This window comes from Siphateles boraxobius, unplaced genomic scaffold (assembly GCF_051911475.1).
Source record: "Siphateles boraxobius isolate OS27281-9 unplaced genomic scaffold, OSU_SipBor_1 137, whole genome shotgun sequence".
In the NCBI taxonomy this organism is placed as follows: domain Eukaryota; kingdom Metazoa; phylum Chordata; class Actinopteri; order Cypriniformes; family Leuciscidae; genus Siphateles; species Siphateles boraxobius.
The window spans coordinates 1,629,055-1,650,000 of record NW_027508741.1 but is presented as its reverse complement, the minus strand read 5'-3'; the positions used below and the strand labels follow the sequence as shown (position 1 = coordinate 1,650,000).

The window sequence follows — 20,946 nt, the reverse complement described above, 5'->3', positions numbered from 1 at the left end:
GAAAGCTACTAAAGCTATAGGTAATTAAGCTTATTAAATGCATGCACAATATGTAGGCTACACATTCATTATTGATCGTATGCCTAATACAGGGCCGTATACAGGGCTTTATAATCAAAGAGGTCCTAAATTTGAGGTTGGTAGGGGGTTCAAATTTTTTATTTCTCTGATATGTGCATTTCAAGACGTTTTTAAGACCAAAAAGAAAAAGGATAAGAAATAGCTTTAAAACCATGTCAATCTACTGGGCAGTAGATCATTTGTCAATACCTGCTGAGCTTTTTTAATTTACTAAAGGCTACAATTTGTATTATATGCTAAATATGTACACATTCATTATTAATATTGTGCCTAACATGATGAAAACAGCTTTGTTAATGTTTCTTGTCCCCTCACACAATGACAGTAAACTAATTATTACATTACATAAGTCACGTTACATAGGCCTATTTTCAGTTCAAAATGGCGAAGTTAGACAAAACTATATTAGTTAGCCTGATTATTTTTTGTCATTCGTTTAACATTTATGACCAAAAAAAAGTCAAATATGAAATGTTAAGTTTAGCTACTTGCATCTCATCTCGCACTTGACCGTACGCGTTCGAGTCGCACTGTTAAAATTCACGCTCAGCAGCGTCTGTGAACATAAACACCGCCTACTTTGATTTGATTGGTCATCTCAAATAATCTGACATTGACGAGCAGTGACAGACCAATGAGGCTCAGATGAACACACACACACACACACACACACACACACACACACTGTCCTCTGTTTCTGACATGCTCTCTGCTCGGCGCCGCTGCGGATTGAAGATGAAGAACGCGCTGAATCTGATTATAACAAGACTGAAGCGAACACGAATTTGTGTAGCCTACATTAATCACACATTTTTAGGGGGAATAGGCAGAAGTTTAGGGCTGAAGCCCCCCTAAAAAGGGCCTAGCGACGCCCCTGCGCTCAAGATTCGATTCAAAAACAATTCACAGTATGTAAATGATGTAGTTTACTTTGTCCTATGTGAACGATAAGTATAACAATGACGATAATATATAAATATAACTACAATGATAACTATATTAGTATCCAAACTACCCGACTATAATGTTAAGCACAACAATAAGTATAACAAGACTATAGATAATATTAACTATAAATATAGCTATAACGATAACTATATTAGCATCCAAAACACCTGACTATAACTATAAGTATAAAAAGACAATAAAGATAACAATAATATATAAATATAGCTATAACGATAACTATATTAGCATCCAAAACACCTGACTATAACTATAAGTATAAAAAGACAATAACGATAACAATAATATATAAATATAGCTATAACTATAACTATATTAGCATCCAAAATAAAAGTTTATGTTTATGTGTGTTCTCACTGTGTATAATTATTTTATATATATATAAATACACACATATGCATGTACTGTACATATATTTATACATAATTTATATATATATATATATATAGACCCCTTTTGCGCCGACGTCACAATTACGTCACGGTGTTAGCTGGAGGCAAAACATAGTGAAAACTGGACTGAAGGACTCTGTTGTGTTATGTTATGACAATGACAATAATTGTTGTTGATGTTTTTTTGTTGTTGTTTGTTTGTTGTCGTTTTCTTTTACTAGCATTTAATAAAAAAATAAATTAAAAAAAGTGAAAACTGGAGGCGGCCATAGATTCGGCTACATAATAAGGATCTTAAATTATTATTATTTTTATTAAATGTCATCTTGTTGTGTTTCTGGGTGCAAGAATCACCCACTGGATCCAATTTGAAATTTTATCGCATAATGTTTTCTAAATTAGAATCATCTACATTGTTGTGATTGATTGTGATAGACTTTTTGAAGAACCTGGTAAGAAAGAATAATCAAATACATAGTTGATTAATATAATTTGAATACATAAAAAAATATTTTTATTTCTAGAAAATATTCACATCATTAAAATTGCACTTTACATTGTGGTCTTTTGGCCTTGGCGTTGGGCAGGACCGCACAATATAACGTTACCACAAGTCAAGACCATTCATCACATAGTTATAGACATCTGAAGATTTATACGCCCTTAGTTTGTCTTTATGCTGGGTTTCTCTATCAGGTGTAGATGTCAGGCCACTCGACCGAGGTAACGTTAATCCTGTCAGATCCTCCATTGACTGAGTGTGTACGGGTCGGCCAATCTGGTTCCGTCCGTTAAAATTAACTTTTGCAAATAACAATCGCGGCCCTGGACAGTGAGTGACCTTGCACATTAAGATAAAATATGATTTTCTCCCGTCATTGCTAAAAAAAAACAAGCTAACAAAACTTGGAAACTAGTGTTAGTGAAGCGGCCAGAGGGATCTTTCTGCCTCCACCTAAGCTCCGCCTAAAACGTCATGTTTACCAACTGAAAAGGGGTCTATATATACATACACTCACCTAAAGGATTATTAGGAACACCATACTAATACTGTGTTTGACCCCCTTTTGCCTTTAGAACTGCCTTAATTCTACGTGGCATTGATTCAACAAGGTGCTGAAAGCAATCTTTAGAAATGTTGGCCCATATTGATAGGATAGCATCTTGCAGTTGATGGAGATTTGTGGGAAGCTCCCGTTCCGCCACATCCCAAAGATGCTCTATTGGATTGAGATCTGGTGACTGTGGGTGCCATTTTAGTACAATGAACACATTGCCATGTTCAAGAAACCAATTTGAAATGATTCGAGCTTTGTGACATGGTGCATTATCCTGCTGGAAGTAGCCATCAGAGGATGGGTACATGGTGGCCATAAAGGGATGGACATGGTCAGAAACAATGCTCAGGTAGGCCGTGGCATTTAAACGATGCCCAATTGGCACTAAGAGGCCTAAAGTGTGCCAAGAAAACATCCCCCACACCATTACACCACCACCACCAGCCTGCACAGTGGTAACAAGGCATGATGGATCCATGTTCTCATTCTGTTTAAGCCAAATTCTGACTCTACCATCTGAATGTCTCAACAGAAATCGAGACTCATCAGACCAGGCAACATTTTTCCAGTCTTCAACTGTCCAATTTTGGTAAGCTCTTGCAAATTGTATCCTCTTTTTCCTATTTGTAGTGGAGATGAGTGGTACCCGGTGGGGTCTTCTGCTGTTGGAGCCCATCCGCTTCAAGGTTGTGCGTGTTGTGGCTTCACAAATGCTTTGCTGCATACCTCCGTTGTAACGAGTGGTTATTTCAGTCAAAGTTGCTCTTCTATCAGCTTGAATCAGTCGGCCCATTCTCCTCTGACCTCTAGCATCAGCAAGGCATTTTCGCCCACAGGACTGCTGCATACTGGATGTTTTTCCCTTTTCACACCATTCTTTGTTAACCCTAGAAATGGTTGTGTGTGAAAATCCCAGTAACTGAGCAGATTGTGAAATACTCAGACCGGGCCGTCTGGCACCAACAACCATGCCACGCTCAAAATTGTTTAAATCACCTTTCTTTCCCATTCTGACATTCAGTTTGGAGTTCAGGAGATTGTCTTGACCAGGACCACACCCCTAAATGCTTTGAAGCAACTGCCATGTGATTGGTTGATTAGATAATTGCATTAATGAGAAATTGAACAGGTGTTCCTAATGATCATTTAGGTGAGTGTATAAATAACACATTTTTCTTAAATAAATACATGCATATGTCTGTGTATTTATATATACAAAAACAAACTACTTTGGATGTGATTAGTTGTTGCCCAGCACTAGTTCTAAGCGTTTCATCACGTCAGGACTCCCGGAGGAGAACAGTCATCATACCTGTGTATTCCAGGTGAAAGCCGGCTCCGGAAACGCTCATGTCGGTCTGAAAAGTGAGGTACAGGTTGTTGGACGTGGTGTTCAGCAGGGGAGGAATCGTCGTCCCTGAAGGATTTGCATTAGAAATAATTAGGTTTGTATGACAGGCATAACAGCACATTATTCCCTACAGCTCCCGGTGGGATTGTGACATTCCTTCACAAAGTTTCTACGGATGTCATTCAAATCTGTCAGCAGGTTTATGGAGTCGCTAGATCTACTGATGAACTGCTGTCGCTGTTAAATGGGACATATCATGAAAATTTGACTTTTTCTGTGAAAACGTGAACCCAGCCCAACCCAGAAAACATGAAAAGTGAAACCCAGTAACTCTGTTCTGGTGAGCCTTTCTCTGCAAGCATGTTATAAAATAAGCCGATCAGATTTCTCTCCTTCTGACGTATGAAGAGGATCTTATTATAATATTAACAACCCTTAATCTGCACGTTTACACACACCAGCCGACATTCGGTTTCTCGACAGAAGATCCAGCAAAGCCTGAAACTGTTCTGTCGTTGAGCACAGACGAGCACTGAACACTATTGACCAGAACATGTCACCGCTGTCTTATAAACACCTCAGGAACTGTGGACACTTGTGTAGAAGTTCAACATGATGATGAGATGATCAATGTAACTCCACAACAACTACATAAACGTCTCCACTAACATTCAGAAACTCTTCCTGAGTCTCTCCGTAAGGCTGCACTCACTACTGGTTATTCTGGGATTCTGGATGAGTGAGATTGGCCTGTTTTGTTATTGCTGGAGTTTCTGAAGCTCGTGTAAAGACTCCGCCCTCTTCTGAACAGAGGCGGAGCAATCATTTGCATTTAAAGGGACACACACAAAAACGGCGTGTTTTTGCTCACACCCAAAAAAGGGCAAATTTGACAAGTTATAATAAATGATCTGGTATTTTAAGCTGAAATTTCACAGTCACATTCTGGGGACACCAAAGATTTATATTATATCTTGTGGAAAGGGGCTTAATATGTCACCTTTAAAGTTGGGTCACATCCACCTAATAATCCTGAAACTACATCTGGCCACACAACAAGACAGATCAGACCTATATCAGTTCTGTGAACCGGCGCTGACCTCCATCAAACAGAGTGATGCTCTCGAGCCGATCTCAATTCTTCATGATGGGATATTTGTCGAGTGAACGCTGACGTCCGGTGCTAAAGAGGTTGTGACGAATAGATGCAGGCATTACACTTGCAGCCTTAACCTCATGGGGAATTCAGACAGATTTAGACGCTTATTAAGCCATTTTACCTTCTTTATGCACGAGGCATCTCCATCCCAAACTTCCTTTAATCTTTCATTTGTCCTCCGAGCAGATTAAACGTCAAACTGTCAACAATCCTTAACGTTTTGTCTGAGAGGGATGGCGCCCTGCTAAGGTCAGCGCATATTTATTTTGCTTTGTGTGGCTGATGCATTGATACAGAGATACGGTGGAAAATAATGAATAGAGTCGTTCACTTCTGAGGGCTCTGCCGATTCCAGTCGTCGGTGCTACACTGATATCATTCTGTTCACTATGTGTACTAAGAGCCAGGAAAGTCAATAAAAAAAGTCTATATTGTAAGGAAAAAAGAGTGATTAAATATGGCAGAGAGCCAAACAAAACCAAGTAAACAAGCCCTTTTCTGAGCCAAAAGATGTGAAAAAACACAAACAAACAAATAAATGAATAAATAAATCAGATTGCAAAACCTGCAATGACCATAATAAAATAATAAAATAAAAATAATGCCAGAATAAACAAGGCAGAAAGAAAGGGCGACAACAAACAAAATCAAGTAAACAAGCCCTTTCTGAGCCAAAATATGTGAAAAAACAGAAACAAACAAATAAATGAATAAATAAATCAGATTGTAAACAAAGCAATCATGAAAAAGTTAAAAATTAAAATAAAATAATGCCAGACTAAACATGGCAGAAAGGGCACAACAAACAAAATCAAGTAAACAAGCCCTTTCTGAGCCAAAAGATGTGAAAAAATAAGATAAATAATATAAATCAATAAATATTGCACAAATAAATTATGAAAAATTGGTAAATAAAATAAAAAGTTAATAAAATAATATAAATTGCTAAAAATAAAATAAAATAAAATAAAAGTCCTTGAGTAGTCAGCGCTACACTGATATCATTCTGTCTTCTACTTTTACCAGAGCCTCACCAGGGAAAAACTTCACTCCCGCTGCTTATAAAGCTGTTGATCCATGATATCCCATGACAGCTCAAATATTGAATTGTGTTAGATGACAAAACAAATCTCCAGATGAAAGCCAGGCGGCATGAGGTTACGAAAAACAGTCTTATTTCACTTTGAGTTTCTTCAGAGCGAGTAGAGAGTGTTACAGAAACGGAGGACGACTGCGCAACAGTTGTATTTGCAGAATATATTAAAGTCAACATGACGTTCTTGTGTTATTTGGTAAACAATATGAAACTTAGGGAGGAAAACAGACGGTTTCAATCTTACCCGAATAACTCCCGAGTCTCGGAGCGTTGCTGTCGACACCGTCGTAAAAGTCCAGCGAGTCCCAGTTGTGTTCGGTGGAAAACGTCACAACTGTAATCTACAGGAATAAATACAAAGGATTTAAACATTTCATTGTAATCAATTGGTAGATTTTTGAAGTGATTCAATTTCAACAATTTTGGTGCATCTCATTTACTTTCATAAATATCAGTATAAATTTAAGTCAGTTCTGGTCTGATAAGGCCATGTAAGATGCAAAATGCAAATAGTCATATAATCATGCAAAATAAAAGGCTCATAAGATGCTTTCATCTCTTGCGTTGTTGATGTCAAAGGCTGAATCTGTCGCTTATATGACTAATGCTAAAGCAACATGTTCGGCTGATGAATAACATTTCTTCTGTTGTTTTTCTATTTACACAGTTTTCAGTTTATTGTAATAATTTTGCATATTGTTCAGCTGAAGCAGAATAACGATAAACAGTGTTTGTTCAGGACATGATGTCCAGTGTAATAAACAGAGAACCGCTGCTGTAGGAAGAAATCAGCCTTTTAAAACACATATTGGTGGAGCATTGTTATATTCAGAGATTTTTTTCTCGTTTTTGCATCACTATGAAATGAAGAATCACCTCCTTAAACTTCAAAAGTAATAAAGAACAGCAAATGGAATATTCACAAGTTCAATAATCATGCAAAGCAAATAATAATAATGTGATTCCCTCGATAATATTTGTATCCCCAGGCAAGCGTTAAGTAATCAAACACACTTCAACTAATCAGAATTTGAAATGTTTTTCAGAAGATGCTTAAAAAACAACAGTTTTGTCTCACTTGGATCCCGGTTCCCTCCGGCACAAAGATCTTCCAGACGCAGTTGAGGTGGTTGTCGTACGGATCGGGATAAGCGGGAGACAGAACGGTCCCGCGGCGCGCGGTCAGAACTCCTCCACACGGCACTGGAAGACACGTTTCAGGAGCAAAACACTGAGTAAACGTGCAGAGAAGGGAACAACAAACAGAATCAAGCGAACAACAGCTTTCGGAGATAGAAAATATGGAAAAGGTAGTAAAAAAGTAATAAAATAAAATGCTAAAAAGTACCTTAAAAGGCCACATCAAGTCAATCAAAATAATTAAAATAGATACATAATAGTAACAATAATATTAATAATAAATACAAAAATAAAAACAATTAAATTAAATATATATAAATAAAGAAAAAAATTATAATAATAATTAATAATAATAATAAAACAATATAATACACAATAATAAATGCAATATATATATACATATATACATAAACACACAAAACATACATAACAGTGTGCGTGTGTGTGTGTGTGTGTGTGTGTGTGTGTGTGTGTGTGTGTGTGTGTGTGTGTGTGTGTGTGTGTGTGTGTGTGTGTGTGTGTGTGTGTGTGTGTGTGTGTGTGTGTGTGTGTGTGTTAATGTTTATGTATGTGGCCTTGGTGTTGTTTGTTGTATCAGTCACCTGGAAGTATTTGATTGCATAAATATATATTTGTTTTATAAAAAAATAAAATAAACAACTCTCCTTTACAGCTCAACATTCAAATGTCTTACGAATAGTGTTTCATGTCGACCTTATCTGGCCTTTTAAGGTGCTCTAAGTATTTTATTCTTTATTTGAATTTATTTTATTATTTTGTGTGTGTGTGTGTGTAACAAGTGTAACTGGGTGTGTGAGTGGAAATATAGGAGAGTTATTAAGGAGAGTTGTTTCTGAACCTAACAGAACATTACAGACTACAGCCGTATTATTTTCCTTTCTAAAAAGAGCTTCTTTCAAAAGCACTTTTTCTCTGTGTAACGATGTTCTTCATCCAGCCAACAATCAGCTGGGTCGGCCCATCTTAACACAACTCCAGTGGGACGTCATTACCAGGTGCAGATCTGAAGTGCCACGACACATTAATGTTAATGTCGCCGCTTCTGCTTTAATCTAGCATGGACCGAACATGGACTAGCTATATATATATATATATATATATATATATATATATATAAAAATGGTGTCCATCCAGTGTCCTGTATCATGTGACTTCAGCACATCTTTCATGTAGGCTTCATCGTGCTCTGCTTAAAACACATTATGCATTCATCATTTTCAATTATTCAACCTCGTACTCCTTCTATTTGAAGTTTCCTCTCATATTTCAGCCCACTGAAGGGGATCCTTTGAGCGGAAGAACTCTTATCTTCTGAAGAGTTGTCGAGCTTAAGTGCAACCATAATGATATTTTTGGTCACAGCTATAGCTGACAGACACCACTTCAATCTATGTAAAACCGGACACTTTGGAGCGGATATACAAAACAGGCTGTTAGACGACACTGCAAAGTTCACCATTTAATGGGACCGTTTACTCAAAAATAAAGACTCATCCTCATGTTGTTTTAATCCTATATGACTTACTTTCTTCTGTTGAGCACAAGAGGAATATCATGTCTTTTCTTTTGTTTTAATAAAGTAAGTTATTGAGGATAACAAACAAAGCATCATTAAAGTATTCTATATGACCCATGCACTATATTCCAAGTCATGATGAACAGACCGAAATTGAGTTATTTAATTAAAATCCAGTGGACTTAAAATCCCTGGCTTAACTTTATTAAGCCTCTCATTCAGAAACTACAACTAGATCAAAATACATTGGCAAATTACAGACCTATTTAAAATCTTCCATTTATGTCTAAAATACTTGAAAAAGTCATGTTCCCTCAAATGTGGTTCTTCCTGCAAAAAATGATATCTATGAAAAGTTTCAGTCTGGATTCAGGCCCATCATAGCACAGAAACTGCGCTTGTTAAAATGCCAGATTACTTACTTCTAGCTTCTGACCAAGGCTGTATTTTCAATACTAGTTTTACTTGATCTTAGTGCTGCGTTTGACACTATAGACCAGGGGTCGGCAACCTATTTGTCATAAAGTGCCATTTTTAAGTTTCCGAGTTCATCACTGTGCCATAACCCCCCCCCATGTTTAAATAAACATAAACATATTTTAAATATTCATAATGGCTAACACAGAAATGGTACAGAAATTAAAATGTTTCTCATGAAATTTGTTTTAGATTTGTCATCTTTGTTTTCAGGCCTAAATTAGACTTTGAAGAACAGATTGGACCTGGTCATTCGTGTTTTTACTGACTTCTTTCAGTTTTGTTAAAAGTGTTACACTTCCACTTGGCAACATAACTGCATCTCACTACTTTTAATGAAGACAACTGTGTGTTAAGCTTCAGAATGTAAGCTAAACTTTCGGTTTCATTTGCGCAGTTTGCACGACGGCTTGCTGAAGAGATGCGTGTTGCAGCAGCGCTGTCATATCCATAAACCGGGAGCCGTTATAACACTCGCATGTTTTTTTTTTTTTACCAATTTGGGAGGAGTAAAATTTACATTTGTGACTTCAACAAGCATATATAATGCATGTATGCATTTTGTTCATTTTCATCTGGAATATGTAAAAGTGTGCTCTCAATCAGAGGGCATTTGTCTCACGATTGGATAGCTTTCCAATCAGAGAAAAAACATGAAGTCATCAGGTACGCATGAACGGAGTTTCCACATGCATCGCAGTCATTTTAACATGTATGGAATGTTTAATAAGGACTCTTTACACTTGGTTGAAATTTATAGCATTAACTATTTACAGCGGAACGAGCTTTAAGGTGTCAGTTGGATAACTTGTTTGCGCTGATGCGCACTGGTCAGCGCGACCACTCTGACCAATGGTTTGTTAGAGCTGCACGCTTTCATTGACTTGTGCAGTTTAATACTCACACTTTAATAATATTAATAACTCCTAACTTAAGTTAATAAAACAAGCTGTTACTACAAGGAATTATTACATCAATATGTAGATCTGTATATGTGGGAGGTAGGCTACTTTATCTGAATGAAATACATACACCCCTCTCGCGCTTGCTTGCGTGCCAGCGATTAACCCTCTGCGTGCCAGTGTTGGCACGCGTGCCTTAGGTTGCCGACCCCTGCTATAGACTATTATATACTCTTAGATCCACTACAAAATTACTCTAGTACTCATGGACAGGCATTAAGGTGGTTTAGATCTATCAGACCGTTACCATTTTTTCCGCTTAAAAGGGGAGAAAATCTAAGATAATGTCAATAAATTATGGAGTGCAGCAAGGCTCTGTGTTAGGACCTCTTCTATTTTCAATATTTATGCTGCCACTTGGTAATATTATAAGAAAACATGGAATTAGTTTCCATTAGTTGTGCCGATGATACTCAGATAATTTAGAGAATTCATTTAGTCGTGGTGAAATATATAACTAAGTTGACAGAGTGTGTTAAAGATATAAAATATTGGATGACCAGTAATTTTCTTCTATTAAATTCCGATAAGACTGATTGAATAACTACTTATTGGACCAAAACCCTGTACACAAAACCTATTAGAATACAATTTGTATTTAGAAGGATGTACTGTAACTTCATCCTCTACAGTTAAAGACCTGGGAGTTAAATTAGACAGAAACTTGTCTTTCGAAAATCGTATTTTCTCTTCTTCCACCTCAAAAATGGAGATAAACTTCATTGAGACGTTGCATTACAAAAGACATTCAGCTGTTTTCTTATACCCACCCTAACTGGAAAATGGTTTTATCTTGTCAAATTTTGTCAAATGCATGCTAAAAGCGACAACATTTATTCTAAAAATAAATATATATTGATGCTTTGATACTGTATGTTTCCTGCAAAACATAAAACACTAATTAAGAAAATGATTTATTGCACTAGATGCATTTATATATTTGTAAAGCCTAACCTTTCCATCCTCCTTCAGTAATGAAGATCCCAAGGACTTGTAGCGCATATATGCAAAATCACTGCATTCATAATTACAGTATTGTGCTTTCTAATAGACCAGAAACACGTTCAATTTTCCATTTTCATTAGTGCTTTTCAAACCATTCAAAGCACACAAGCGTCAGCTAAGAAAAGCCGAGGGGGAAAAACACACACTAACTGGAATAAATTGAAAGGACGAGGAATGAATCTTCTGACTCTCTCAGTCACCTTTGCAGAGCTCAGAGCCATTTTTATTTGCTAGTTGAGGCTTCGCCAGACATTGTGCTCAGCACCTTTTGTGTAGCTATCAATAAGCGCGAATCCTCTGTGGATGTTAACTAGCGCAAGGGTTTGTGTCTTCACAGGCAGTTTCTGACGCCATCAGTCAAACACACGAGGACATCGAGAGACCCGAGTCAATCGCTTTGTTTTCAATCACCGGGTGCGAAAGAAAAACGCCACTCATCTGTTAGTGCTTTTCCTTCACTGATAGAGATGATTCAGTGCTGAAGGAAATGCATCAGAAAAAACAAATGTATTTTCTACATGAAAAGTGTAGTTCAGGCAAGGATTCAAAAAAACTAAGTAGCCTAAATCTGTAACGCTTTACAATGAGATTCACTAGTTAACAAGAACTAAGATCGAACAATACTTCTAGCATTAATTAATCTTAGTTAATATTAATTTCAACTTACTAATACATTATTGAAATTAAAGGGTTGTATTTGTTACAGTAGTTAATGCACTGTGAACTAACATGTACAAACAATGAACGGCTGAATTTTTTATTAACTAATATTAAGAAAGATTAATAAATACTGTAGCAAATGTATTGCTCATTGTTAGTTACTACATTAACTAATGAACCTAATTGTAAAGTGTTACCCCTGAATCCAATATTACTCAATTCAAGTTTGTAGAAATTAAAGCATAAATCTCAACAATATATAAAATTAAGTAAAATCTACTCAACTTTTCTGATACTGGTTTTCCCATCATGCAACTGGGGCATGAATAATTACTAAGGTTGATTTTTCACTGTTTTATCATTCATTTTTGTTTTTAGGTTTGGTAACTTGCTGTTTTGTGACATCTGGATTTATTTTCTACACAAAATGACATTCGTACGCAAAAACAATCAATCGAATGTTAGCGTCATTGTGTATATATACTGTAGTATTGAGGTCTCTGTGTTCGGGTGCCATGTTACTTCCATTATGTAGATACAGTATGAAATCTACACAATATCTATTGCGTTATTTACTTAGATGTTTCTACAGTAAAGCATACACTTTAAAAGTGTGTTTTAATTCAGTGTAATATTGTTTGAATAACAAGTACATTTTGTTAAATTTACTTGTTAAATCAGTTAAGTAGATGTTACTTAATTCTAAATGTGAAATTAAATTAAATATAATTAAGTAATATTTACTTAATTACTTAAATTAAATGTTAATTAGATGTCAAATGATTGTTAAGTTCAATAGTAAGTAGATTTTACTTGATAATAACAAGTAAGTTGTTCAGAGCATTAGCAGTAAAAAAATGCAATTACATTTTTAACCCAACATTTGGGTTTGTCCATTCTTCGCCCAAGATTGGGTTAAAACAACCCAACATTTTTTAGAGTGTACTTAAAATGTACTTAGAAAAAATGTTTCCATTTCATCAAGTAAATCCTACAAGTAATTTTTTTTCAGTGTTCTTTACTCTCGCTTCTGATGCCTGGAAGATCATTTGACATGTTAATTCAAGGCAATTATTCAGTTGACTTCCACTCGGATCATCTATATTCCACAGGTGAATTTACCCCCGCGCTCTCTCGCCCCCGCTATAATCAAGAAGCTTTCCAGCTAACGCTAATGTCTTCATTAGCAGCCGGCGCTCGAGAGACGACGAGCGAGTCGCTCGGGGGCAAAGAGCAATTTCATGTGAATGAATGGAACGTGAAGAGTCGCTACCGTAAATAGAGTTACACACATGTTGCTGTAAGATCATGTTGCACGTGATCACGGCTGGTATTATAAGGGTGTCGTTTGGTTTGCGATTAATCCGCCTCATTAACGACGAGGCTGGACGTTTACGGTGTGTCTAGATTTCACTTGATGTTTTTGTCCTTGTGGTTTCTGAGTTTGGACTGATGCATAAAGTTTATTTACTACAAGCTGCAATATTATGTTAATATTAAATTAAAATAGCAAAGTAATGCTGTCACCGTGATTTACAGTATTGCTCTATTTGCAGAATGAATTGTTATTTTTGGTAATGTAGTATATTTATTTTTGATTTTTAATGAGTAAATACAAAAAATAAATTGAAATAGCAAACTAATCCTGTCACCCTAATTTACATAAATGCACAGATTGGAGAATTAATTAGTATTCTTGTTAATATAATATACTGATACAATTTACTGAATTTTAATTATTTTTTATTTTAGATGAGAAAATATTAAAGAAATTAAAATGGTAAATTAATGCTGTCACCCTAATTTAGAAGAATGCTTTATTTGGAGACTTAATTAGCATTTATATAATATAATATAATATAATATAATATAATATAATATAATATATAGTTTTATTTTATTTTAGATGAGTAAATACTAAATAAATTAAAATTGGGCTCTAATTTAAAATAATGCTCTAATTGCAGAATTACTTTATATTATTGGTAATATAATATATTAAGGAAATGTATTAAATTTAGATTTATTTTTATTTTAGATAATTAAATATTAAATAAATTCATAAAGTGCAAATTATTGCTGTCACTCTAATTTAGTTTAATGCTTTAATTTCCGACTTAATTAACATTAATTATAATATAATATAATATCATATAATTTATTTGAGATGAGTAAATACAAATTATTAAATAGAAAATGGCTCTAATTGCAGAATTAATTTATATTATATTTTATTACAATTCATGATGTTTTATTTTAGATGAGTAAATACTAAATATAATATTAAATTGGCAAATAAACTTAGATCAATGATAACAAAATGAATTAGTATTCATCTGATTGTTATATAATGATATTTTCCCAGGTTAAGTAGCTTCGATGTGGTTTTATCTGTTTTTTGTCCAGCTGTGTGAACATCAGCGCTCTATCACCAACACTGCACAAACACTGCTATAGTTAGATGCTTTAATGCTCAAATGATGAACTCAATCCGGCACCTGTGTGTGTGTGTGTGGGTGTGTGTGTGTGTGTGATTGACAGCTGTCAGCAGATGTGTGTCAAAATAGATCTTGCGCATTATTATCCCTAACAGGAGCTGAGACGTGAAATCCCTCGGGATGGAGGCGGACTGGGATCCGACACGTCTGAAATTGAACTTTAGAAACACTAGGTCACGACTTCAGCTGCTGACACAATGTGGATACACGTTATTTTAGGAATTATTATAGATGATACGACAGAGTGATAAAGGTGAATAAACACATGATCCTGCAGCACCTGTGCAGAAAACAAGCTCTTACACACACCGAAAACGGAATATAAAACTCCTGCTTTCTTATATAAAACTTTCTTATTCTTAACCCTAAATGCAAAATTGTTTTATCTTGTTTTAAGCATATGCTGTAAGACTTTGCATTACATTCAGCTGTTTTCTTAAACTCACACTAACTGGAAAATGGTTTTATCTTGTCATATTTTGTCAAATGCATGCTTAAAGCGACAACATTTATTCTAAAATAAATACATCTTGATGCTTTTGATACTGAATGTTTCTAATTAAGAAAAGGATTTATTGCACTAGATGCATTTATGTTTGTAAGCCTAATTTGCAGTAATGAAGACCACAAGGACGTGTAGCGCATATATATGCAAAATCACTGCATTCAAATTAAAATGGCAAATTAATGCTGTCACCCAAATTTAGAAGAATGCTTTATTTGCTGACTTAATTAGTATTTATAATATCTATTAATAGCATTTATAATATAATATCTTAGATCAGTAAATACTAAATAAATTAAAATGACACTTTAAATTAATGCTCTAATTGTATAATTAATTGTTATTATTAGTAATGAAGTATAATTGCAGAATTAATAAGTATTATTGGTAATATTATATAGTGATATTTGCTCATCTAAAATAAAAACAAATGAAAATGTAATAAATTGTATCTAATTTTCTATAATCTAATTAAAAGGGCAAATGATCGTGCAGCACCTGTGCAGAAAACGCTCTTCCACACACACACTGAAACTGAATATAAAACTCGTGCTGATTCACTGAGGCTTTTCCCTGTGGCAGAAGTAATCGATGATAACCGCTGTTACTGTCAGAGGTGCGGCGGGAGATTTACAACTTACAGCATCAGCGCATGAGAAGACTCGCTCCTTTCTGTTGCTTATTTCCAGAACGAATTTACAAATGCAAAACTTGACACTTTTAATCAGTGGTGCTTGTGATTACTAACAATCACGAAGGCGAATAGTATTTTCGAAACATTTCAATCGGGTTTTAAGTCTCACACCGCACTGAACACACTCTTTTAAAAGTCTTAAATGACATTTTATTGGACTAGCTTTGGTGCTTAAAGGTGCTTTATAAATAAATGAAAGAGAAGAAATCACGGAAATTACGAAATAAATTAAAACGGAAAATTAGTGCTGTCACCCTATTTTAGAAGAATGCTTTATTTGCCAACTAAATTAACATTTATTATAATATAATATAATATATGTTTTTCTTAGATGAGTAAATACTAAATAAATTAAAATGACTCTCTAATTTAAATGAATACTCTAATTGCATAATTAATTGTTATTATTAGTAATGTAGTATAATTGCAGAATTAATTAGTACTATTGATAATATAACATATTGATCAAATTTATTAACTTTTATTTATTTTTTATTTTAGATGAGTAAACAGTAACTAAATTAAAAGTGCAAATTATTATCAGCCTAATTTAGATGAATGATTTAATTTCCGACTTAATTAGCATTAATTATAATAATATGACAATATAATATAATAAAATAAAACAATATTTATTTTAGATGAGTCAATACAAATTATAATTAATAACAATCACGAAGGTGAATAGTATTTTTGCACTGAACCCACTCTCAGGGTATCTGCACACTTTTTAAAGTCAAATTTAAGGCTTTTTAAGACCTGAAGAAATCAAAATTAATACCTTACATTAGGGGTGCGCAATATTGACAAAAATATGTCTCAATATTTTCAAAGTTTTGTTGATAATTAGATGATATTTATATTGTGTTTGTGTACTGGTACCATGGCTGGTTTAGGCCTGTTGTTGACAGCTGACTCACGAAGATATATATACGCTTTATATCTGCTACGGTTTCATTTTGAAATTCTCGTCAGCGAAATAAAGGGAAAACAAACAATATTGACAATATTGTTTATAAAATGTAACTCACAATGTTAATGTAAGTAGTTAACTGTTATATAAAATAAATATCATATTTGCTATTGTGGACGGGAAAACAGCCCTCTTGCTGATGTAATATTGTAATATTGTATGATAACAACATATGATAAAATACAAAAACTTTATACATCTATTAGGGAAAATACCAATAACTGCACTGACACATCACGCAGTGAAAGCAAGCATGAGAGACAATGCGATATCTCGTACATAGTTAAAGTAAAACAATGATTACAATATCATAATAGACAATACACATCGCACACCACTACACACATAAAGAATGAACTTATAATTGAACTGAAATTAACCAGCTTTCTGCTCCTTCTCTCCTGCTGTTTCGCGAGCAGGAGACAGACGTGATGCTGGCGCGAATGTGACGCGAAATGTCACGTGAACAAGCAAATCCACAAAGAACGAATAATAAATAAAAAAGTACGTTAATTAGATAGTTTTACTTTGGAAAACATTCAGATATGTCTAAGTCAAATTGCCATCTAAAATTTAAGACCTTTCATAAGCAAAAATAAGACTTTTTAAGACTTTTTAAGGAGCCACGGACACCCTGCACTCTTTTAAAAGTCTTAAAATACGTTTTATTGGAAACTGACTAGCTTTGGTTCTTAAAGGTCCTTTATAAATAAATTAAAGACAATAAACAGACCCCGGTGCCACGGCAAGCACCAATCACACTTTCTTTTGAAAATGATACATCAAATTGCTTATTAATATTGCTTATGAATATGAGGCAGAGTGATAAAGGTGAGCTACACCTAAAACCCCCTGATAACGAAAGTCCTGATGCTAATTTAACATGTGAAGAACTCTTTTACATAGAAATCTGAAAAGGTACAGCATGGAAAAAAACAACCTTATTCCCAGGGATCAATGAGTGAAGGTGAAAAATGATGATGAAAAGACACCAGGGGAAAAATAATATGTAATACCGAACTACTTGTTCTATAGCGCGAGCTCAGAAAGTGTCGGCGCATGGTCTGGTTCGTGAGCTTTGCTTCTAGCGCCTGTTGATTCTCTCTAGGAGTGTTTCTATTAAATTGCACGAGGACACAGTGAGAAGGAAAGTATTCTGTCAACTCGCATCACGAGATTTACCCGAGATTCGCATTTACTTGAAATTGCGTTTCATGGGGCTTTTTCCACTCTGTGTGAACGCTCCTGTATCCATTAGCTCCCAGCACATTTATTTTTAATAAAACCCTCTCGAATCTCCCGGCTCTGTTCCACAACACAGCGAGAGACTCGTCAGGACGAGTGATCTGGAACGCTTTACGAAGACAGAAACTCGTAACACGAACAGTGCTGATCATGTCAAGCACAACTCACTATTGATCTCAATAGAGTTTAGCATTAGCATGTTGCTATACGCAAACTACTGATTCATTCATCATTTAAGCATTGCAAATTCACAGCACACATACAAATAATGGGTAAAATAGTTTATTTATTTTGAACCTATTTATTACAATTATTAATATAATGTAATATAATATTTTTATTTTTTGTATGAATATTCATCTTAAATTAATTAGTAATTTAAGTATAACTTTAGTAATTAGTAAGATCTAAAATAAAAGACATTTCATTGAAATTAGATTATATTAAACTGTATTAAATGAAATTAAATTATATTGTATTATTTATATATAATATAATATATATATATATATATATAATAAAATTAATCATATTGTCACTGTCGGGTTTCGTTGTATGTCCAAAAACACTACTTTTCAGGAGATGGAAAAAAACATTCCATATATATGTATGTATATATATATATATACATATATTTCATCAACTTCCAGCTTATAAAGTGTATAATAGCTATGTGGGTGCTCAGTTTTTCTATGATTTGACCAAAATCTCATTGTTATTAACGATGAAGTGCTTTGGTTATTTAAGCCAATTTTGTCTGTGATTCAACGAAATGCTAGACTAAGACTCTCTTCTCCACTGAAACATTAGCCTTATAGTGTTTTTTGGGTAAAGGAAACGCTGCACTAATTCAAAGAACCAGTTCTTAATTTACCATTGCATTGCAAACAAGCAGATACATGCATGGCTCTTCACTCATGATAGAGGAGGGAGGAGTTATGAGGTTTGATTGACAGTTTAAGGATCCAATGAAATTCACTATGTTTTAGGATCGGATTAGCTGAGGTGACGTGACGCTAACAGACAGCAGACAAACGGCTAGCAGTGACATCAGCGGAAATCCACCTGTCACTCAAGTGGCCACGCCCTTCATTCTGCAGAACTTTAAGGCTTAATATAATTTAAACGGATGAGTTATAAAAAAAAATCCACCCCTCACAGTCGTCATGAAGGGCAAAATTAGCTATATAGACCAAAAACACTTTTTGTGCCAGGCTGTAAACATGTTTTTTTTCTGCTGTAATGTTGGGCATTTTAAACATGGGGGTTTATGGGATTGACTCTCTTCTGCAGCCTGTCTCTAGTGGCCACTCAATGAATTGCAGTTTAAATCACTTCCGTGTTGGTTTCAAGAGAGAGACCAGAAGTAATACAAATAAAATGTGCATAAAAAATATAACATAACAATAACAATTATCAATGTGCTTGATAAAAATCCTGCCTAACAAGGGCAGCTCACTATGTTTGGGAACTGAGTCTCCATCGCAGCTTGGCATTAGCTGACGTTTGGATGAATAAATACAGTGTAAATATAATTTAGAATAAAAGAATCCCCTAAACATGCTAAATATTAAATAAAAAACATTATCAAACTAAAATATAGTATATTCATTTCATAGACTAAAAATTAAAATATCAATATTATAATTCTGTCATTTTTGAGCACCAGATATGCAAACCCACAGACAGACGCAAAGGGTGACCAATAGTTTTGATTTATGAAAAAAAAAAATTAAATATGGAGATTCAAGGTTTCCTCCAAACAGCGACGACACTTATATAAAAATGCTGCCTAACAAGGGCAGCTCACTATGTTTTGAAACAATAGGCTGTAAAAAAAAAAAATGGGCGTAGTGTGAGTAACGTCACTTGAAGTGTTTGTGAAGAGCATTTTTGAAGCCCAAAAGAGTTTTTTTTTTACATAAAAAATAAAAAATATGTTTTTTATAATTTCTTTTTTATCAATGTGCTTGATAAAAATGCTGTCTACCAAGGGAAGCTCACTATGTTTGGGAACAGAGTCTCAATCGCAGCTTGGCATTATCTGACGTTCCTCCCCAGCAGCAAGGGGCAGTATTGGACAGTATTGAGCAGTATTGGGCAGTATTGGGCAGTATTGGGCAGTATTGGGCAGTATTGGACAGTATTGGGCAGTATTGAGCAGTATTGGGTATTGGGCAGTAGTGGGCAGTATTGAGCAGTATTGGGCAGTATTGGGCAGTATTGAGCAGTATTGGGTAGTATTGGGCAGTATTGGGTATTGGGCAGTAGTGGGCAGTATTGGGCAGTATTGAGCAGTATTGGGCAATATTGGGCAGTATTGAGCAGTATTGGGCAGTATTGGGCAGTATTGGGCAGTATTGGACAGTATTGGGCAGTATTGAGCAGTATTGAGCAGTATTGGGCAGTATTGAGCAGTATTGGGCAGTATTGGGCAGTATTGGGCAGTATTGAGCAGTATTGGGCAGTATTGGGCAGTATTGAGCAGTATTGAGCAGTATTGGGAGGTATTGAGCAGTATTGGGCAGTATTGAGCAGTACTGAGCAGCATTGGGCAGTATTGGGCAGTATTGTGCAGTATTGAGCAGTATTGAGCAGTATTGGGCAGTATTGAGCAGTATTGGGCAGTATTGGGCAGTATTGAGTAGTATTGAGTAGTATTGAGCAGTATTGGGCAGTATTGAGCAGTATTGGGCAGTATTGGGCAGTATTGGGCAGTATTGAGCAGTATTGAGCAGTATTGAGCAGTATTGGGCAGTATTGGGCAGTATTGAGCAGTATTGGGCAGTATTGAGCAGTATTGAGCAGTATTGAGCAGTAGTGGGCAGTATTGGGCAGTATTGGGAGGTATTGAGCAGTATTGGGCAGTATTGAGCAGTATTGAGCAGTATTGGGCAGTATTGGGCAGTATTGAGCAGTATTGAGCAGTAGTGGGCAGTATTGAGCAGTATTGAGCAGTATTGGGCAGTATTGAGCAGTATTGAGCAGTATTGAGTAGTATTGGGCAGTATTGGGCAGTATTGAGCAGTATTGGGCAGTATTGAGCAGTATTGAGCAGTATTGGGCAGTATTGAGCAGTATTGGGCAGTATTGGGCAGTATTGAGCAATATTGGGCAGTATTGAGCAGTATTGAGCAGTATTGGGCA

The 20,946-nt window shown here is 35.2% G+C and overlaps 1 protein-coding gene across 1 annotated transcript in view; it reads right to left on the bottom strand.

The window, feature by feature from the left end:
- The window catches only part of csmd3a (CUB and Sushi multiple domains 3a), a 307,148-nt gene that overhangs the window by 170,846 nt on the left and 115,356 nt on the right, over nt 1–20,946 (bottom strand). Inside the window, exons 29-31 of the mRNA XM_077229908.1 lie at nt 7,182–7,306; nt 6,348–6,444; nt 3,810–3,914 (exon numbers count right to left, since the gene is read on the bottom strand). Of these exons, the coding sequence (XP_077086023.1) occupies nt 3,810–3,914; nt 6,348–6,444; nt 7,182–7,306 (327 nt within the window). The remainder of the gene's footprint in view (nt 1–3,809; nt 3,915–6,347; nt 6,445–7,181; nt 7,307–20,946) is intronic.